Raw genomic sequence first — 6,000 nt, 5'->3', positions numbered from 1 at the left:
ACACAGTAGGAGAGGGGGAGGGTGGGGTTGGAGACTCACCCAATACCGGGCGGAACTTCACTTATCTCCTCCGTTCCCGATTTAGGAGATTAGACAGATTCATTGGGCTGTAGAATGTTGGACCGTTTGAGTAGTGGAAGACCTTAAAATACTCAAAAATACTTTATATTTTCAGTTATTACAGGATTGATTTCATAGATTGTGGAATGGTGAGCCCCCTGGGCATCTTTTGTGTGAGCCTCAACTCATAATATGCAATTTTGATTAATTGTTCCGTGCTATGTACATATATTATTCTATATATGTTATTTTGAGTTATACTTTTATAGCCTTGCGTTAATTTTTAAGCCTTGAGATAAAAACTGAAACCTTATTTATGCTAGTCTTTGGTTTATATGCCTCTTTACTTTTGTTTGAAAAATTCGAAAGAATCCTTTTAATTAATTTAAAGGAAGCTCAACAAAAAGTGAGTTTTTTCTTATCTAAATTCTTAAAGTTCCGATATTTTCAACACAAATTTTTGTTACTCAACGTTCAGGAAATGTCTGATTCATCTAAGAAGAAAAAAATCCAAACCAAAAGTTTCCAAACACAAAGATAAAATAGGTTTTGTGTCGGCTCCACCAAAGCAGGTAATTAACCTTTTTCAAACCAAACGATAACCAACTACGCGCGTAGAAAATACCACAAAATGAAAACAACAAAATAAGCAAAGTGGTAAAAACATTACAGCATGTAGACGGTGGGAGCTGGCATTTACCCCCCCCCCCACCCCCCGCGATAAACATACCCTGGGGAAAATATTACGCGGAAAATAGCACCTCGCGGAAAATACCCCCCCCCGGCAAATACCTACCAACGGAAAATCTCCCCCAAACAATTCCCCTTTCGGATGGTTAGTCTCCAATCACTTTCGGCTTACAAAAAAAAATTAAAAATGCCTGGGGATTATCAAACAATTTCTACCTCCACCCTCCTGTCCTCTCTCCCTTAGAGCTAATTCTGATAAATAAAAGTTCAAATTAGGGATAAAATTTTTTTTAATAGACAGTGTATAGAGATTCACAAAAAAATACCAGATATTTTGGTCACATATATAGTGACCGTGATCAGTAGTAAATCTAAACTAGAACAATTTAAAACAAAAGTTTATATACGAAATAAAATAAAACTACATATTGTTTAATTCTCTAATTCTTTTCCAAGCAAAGGCGGAAGCTAGCCTCCTTGACCTTCTTGGATTCGGTTCATTAGCGTTCATGATATAACATTTGGACAAAGGTCAACTACATTGGGTAAATTGAACTTTACTCTGTCAGATTTGAATAAACAATCAAAGATAGAGTTCAGCCCAAGTTCACCTGTATCCCGATTCAAAGCAATATTCTTGAATAAGATTTTCTTTATTTCAAGAGTTTCAAGAAAATTTTGCTTTAAACCCTGATCCCTAGAAATCAAAGAGACATTCTCGAACAAAACAAAATAATCTGGAAAATTGAAAATATGTTCTGAAAGGGCTGAAGTAAAATCTTCATAATTAGAATCTTGCTTTAAAGCCGAAGAAATAGAATCTTTATGCTGTAATAATCTCATTTCCAAACTCTGGTTAGTACGTCCCACATATGAGCTTCTGCAAGTACATGGGATCTAATAAGCCCCAGTTTGTTGCCCCAATGAAGTTAGATCCGTCCCGGAATTTAGACAACTACCCAAAGCATTATTACTCTTTAAAGATAACCACATTCCAGAAGTTTCAATTCAGTTTTAAGTTTTGTAATTTGTCTTTTGTTTACAGATAGTATTTGTCATTTGGAAACATACCATCATGTTTTGCGTGGGGGTTTTCTGGAGGATTTTCCACAAGAAGAACGTTTTTGCACGGAGGGAGGGGACGGGGGGTAAGACTTACACATATATTCCTCGCTTCCACTTCCCTTGGCACTTCTCAATCAAACAAAAAAATAACACTTAAATTTTGAAAACTATAATTTCCGTGAGGGGGGTATTTTCCAGGTGAGGGGTTTCCATGGGTGAAGGAGGGGGTATTTTCCGTGGTGGGAGGATAAACGCTTTGAACCGTAGACAGTGAGAGGGCGAAGAGAGCCCCCATTAACAGACATAAAAAAGATAAATAAATCTGGCTGTAAGAGTTTGTGACGTCCGATTTTCTTTGTTTTTGTGACAACAAAACAGAGCATTTATATAAATCATCTTGACAGTCATTTATATCAAGACTTTAAAAAGCAAACAATTCCAGCAAGGTTGAATATGTAAAGATTCTAACTTGTGTTTTACCCGATGTAAGTATGGTGGTTGAGTTGCACGAATGTTCAGTTACACTAGGGTTCAGTTGTACTGTGGTTCAGTTGCACGGTGGTTCAGTTGCATCGTGGTTCAGTTGCACGGTGGTTCAGTCGCACGGTGGTTCAGTTAAAGTGTTTCAGTTGCTTGGAGTTCGGTTACACGGTGGTTCAGTTACAATGGAACCCGTTTTAACATAAAAGCTAAGAGCGGTATTAAAGTTAAAAACGATCAGAAATTACCGCAAATATGAGAGAACGTGCCATCCCATTTGTCTACTGTTCTCTAGCAACAACATACAAGCATATATTTATGAACTAGCAGCAAAGCCTTTCAGACGACTAGCATGAAAAAAAAGCTGCAAATGTTTTTGTCGGAAAAATCTTGTTTTTATCAGAAAGGCATTAGATTATAAACTACAAACAGTCGGACAAAAATTGGCTGACGATTTGTCAGTTTGAAACATAGTGGGAAATCACCCCTGAGGACAGTGTTCGACTAGACTTTATACCATGAATACAAATCAAATAATCAATGTATTTGACACGGATCGAAATATGTCGAAAAGCCTCGGATTTTCTTGACCATATTCAAAGTGCCAACAATAGTGCAATCAAAGTTAGAAGTAGAACATCGAAACAAAAATTGGACAGTGACTATCTATCTTTCAAACTAAGAAATATGTATAAATTTTTGTTCCTCTCGACCAACCATTCTACAGACCTACCATCCCACATCAAGACCTTTAGTGAAAAGAAAAATGTATTGTTCAAAATCGGAAGAGAGTGCAAGATTTATTGACCAAAAACCACGGGTTCCTTGCACTATCGTGCTTCGTGTTCCGATGTCTCTCCAGAAAATTTTCTCTGTAACACCTTTTTAATAAGACGCCTAGATGATAGTAAGATATCTTTGACAAAGTTTTCAAACCTCATAAAGGTTAGTTTTGCTTATTGTGATTTTACCTTTAAAATTTCATTTGAAGCTCGGACTTGTGATATTAAACCTAAACTAGTTTAATGAGAACTCTTAATAATATAAATATGAACAATAATGTTTCATCCTAAAATTACCAAATATGGAATATGAGCTATGGGCAGGTGTTTGAATGCAGTTCTACAGAAAGTTGCTCCAATTCAGGCAAATGTTCAGTTTTACTAAGATATAGTCTTTTCGTTTTATGATAGTTCTTTGACAAATTAATATTTAGTTTTGTCATTAATTCTTTAAAAAGTTTTTAAACCATAAGTATCATATTAATTGTTTTTACATCTCATGCAGTTAGGTTGCCCGTGCAGACAATTTCAAGTAACCCTATTCGCTGATGTGAACCTTTCGAGGAAACGTGTTTTTGTGTCCAAAAACATAAAAATTAAAATATTATGTTGGGGAACTTAATAATCTGTCCTGAGCACACTGATTGAGGTCGTAACCCTTGTAATAAAAATGATGAAGTACAAAATTGCAGTGCTTTCTTTTGGTAGAGAGCAAGGGCTTTCACATTGCCCAGTATCGAGTATCTTTGAGACTTGTTAAGTCCAATTAAAACCGCTGACAAAAATTATTTATTTCTCATATCCTTGTCAGGTTTCTAGAGAAACTGCAAATATCTTGGTATTTGAAAACTAAATTACAGAAGATAAACCATTTACGAATTGACGAGACTATACTGGGCCCATACAATTCTATTATGGAGCCCCTCTTTGCACTTGACTTATGATAATTCTTCATTCCCAACACACACCTACTGAGTTCAATAGCAGAGAAAAATGATTGTCAGAGCTATTAGCAGACCCGAAAACAGATATTCAATACCAAACATATCTGTTGCTTTTTTGTGCATCACTCCTATTTTCTGATTTTATTGTCAGTCATTCCCTTTGTGTCGGATCTTTTCTGCTCATTGGAGCATTTTCTATTTGCGAACTTATGCAGATCATCGAAGAAGAAGAAGTAGAAAATATTGCTTTGTTTTTTTTTGTGAAATATAGCAGTTGACTGTTATGACTATACAGAGTTCAAGATCCAAACAAATCGAAAAAAGGTTTATGTTTTTACTTTATTAGTAGCCTAATATTCTTTTGTTTGCCTCACAGGTAGGATAACTTTGGCCATTCTGTTAGGTAATTCCAATAGCCTAGTTGATGCTTAGCCTAGCTAGTTAAATCCATTTAAGAGCTTTAATGTTCCTCAAATCATTGATGAGTTTTTGCAATCTTTTTAGTCTAAAGATGAAAAGGGGCCCCAAAGGTATTTCATTTTTGTAACCCCACAAAGAAGTTATCAACACTAGTTAAGTTATTAAAAACTGGTTAAAACATATCACTACTTTATAAATAAGTTGTTCAAGAGTAATATATTCCAAAAACTCAATGTGAACAGACTAATCACTTATATCTAAACTCTTCATCATCACTTTCTGATGCACTAAGTGTGTCACTGTCTGGTGCTCTATGGGCTCTATTAATTCCAGGAGGATAAAGTTTTGCAGCTTCAATAAAAAAAATGATGAAGTTGATCTTTTTGCTCAAAAATTTGCAGGTATAAATGTTTTGGGTATAAAAAACCCTTTTTTATACCCTAAAACTAAAAATATTTTGGTCACTTTTAAGAGCTCAAAAAGGGCTCAAGTTTGAATTTGTGATAGAAGCAATTATTATAGTTGTAAAGAGCATAAAAAAGAGCATCCAGTGGTATGTTCTGTTTTTTTTTTTGTAAGTCAATAATATGAACTGCAAAAAATTTACCAGCACCTGAGAAACTGTTTCCCTTTGGCACAGAGCAAACAGTATGGATGTTCTAATGCACATGTTGTTTACTTTTGATAACCCTCAGTTCTGACTGAGTTCCCTGGTGGCAATAGAGAGAAAACTGAACTTAAACTTTCATGTTCAAGCAGCCTGCAAGTTACAATGACATCCATCTTTTGCTTCTGTATACCAGTGTTGTGAGTTTTAAGGATCCAAGAAGTCTTCATAAGGTTCTTCTTGCATATACAGCACAAGCTTGGTGGCCAGATGTTGAACATTTTTCAGTTGCTTAGTATCTGAGCACACACTAATATCATACCAATTCTATGTATGCAGACTAATGCCTTATAGAGTGTCCATTAAGTATGACTCTAGAATTTTACCCTTGTCCTCAGCTACAACACCAAGATCCTTCTTAGATGTTTGCTGTTGAATTGCTCTCTTTCTTTTGTTGATTCTTTTTAGATCCTTTTTAGATCCATTAATTAAAAAAAAAACCTTTTCAACAAAATAAGTTTTCAAAGAAAAGTAAAGAACTCCATTAAACAAAAAATGAGCAAAAATGAAATAAAATAATCTACCAAGCATGAAACTACCACAAATCAGCATTGATAAATAAATGAAATCCAAAATGAACAGAAACTACAATAAATAACCAAGTCAAACTCAAAACAAGCAGAAATTAACATAAGTTGGGCTTAAAACCCCTATGGCTTCCCAAGGCCAGAGCAAAATTTGTACTTTACTGAAAAAATTTAAATGTTTTTACTTTTGTAACTTTAATAAATCAAATAATATTAACATTTTGATTACTAAATATCAGTATATGTGTATTAAACTGACAATGCACATTCATTTGTATTTTTTCAGTAAAGTGCAAATTTTGTTCTGACCCTGGGAAGGCATAGGGATTTGAGCCCAACTTATGGTAATTTCTTCTTGTTTTGTG

At 34.8% G+C, this 6,000-nt stretch overlaps 1 protein-coding gene across 1 annotated transcript in view; it reads left to right on the top strand.

The window, feature by feature from the left end:
• The first annotated feature begins 4,258 nt into the window (after nt 1–4,258).
• Nucleotides 4,259–6,000, top strand: part of atms (RNA polymerase II-associated factor 1-like protein antimeros) — a 35,859-nt gene continuing 34,117 nt past the window's right edge. Inside the window, exon 1 of the mRNA XM_089092160.1 lies at nt 4,259–4,345. Within this exon, the coding sequence (XP_088948286.1) occupies nt 4,305–4,345 (41 nt within the window). The 5' untranslated portion in view covers nt 4,259–4,304. The remainder of the gene's footprint in view (nt 4,346–6,000) is intronic.

The sequence above is a fragment of the Artemia sp. Qi Xiang Cuo genome, chromosome 7 (assembly GCF_049724085.1).
Source record: "Artemia sp. Qi Xiang Cuo chromosome 7, ASM4972408v1, whole genome shotgun sequence".
In the NCBI taxonomy this organism is placed as follows: domain Eukaryota; kingdom Metazoa; phylum Arthropoda; class Branchiopoda; order Anostraca; family Artemiidae; genus Artemia; species Artemia sp. Qi Xiang Cuo.
Note: the sequence above shows the minus strand (reverse complement) of the source record. Positions and strands in the feature narration are given on the sequence as shown.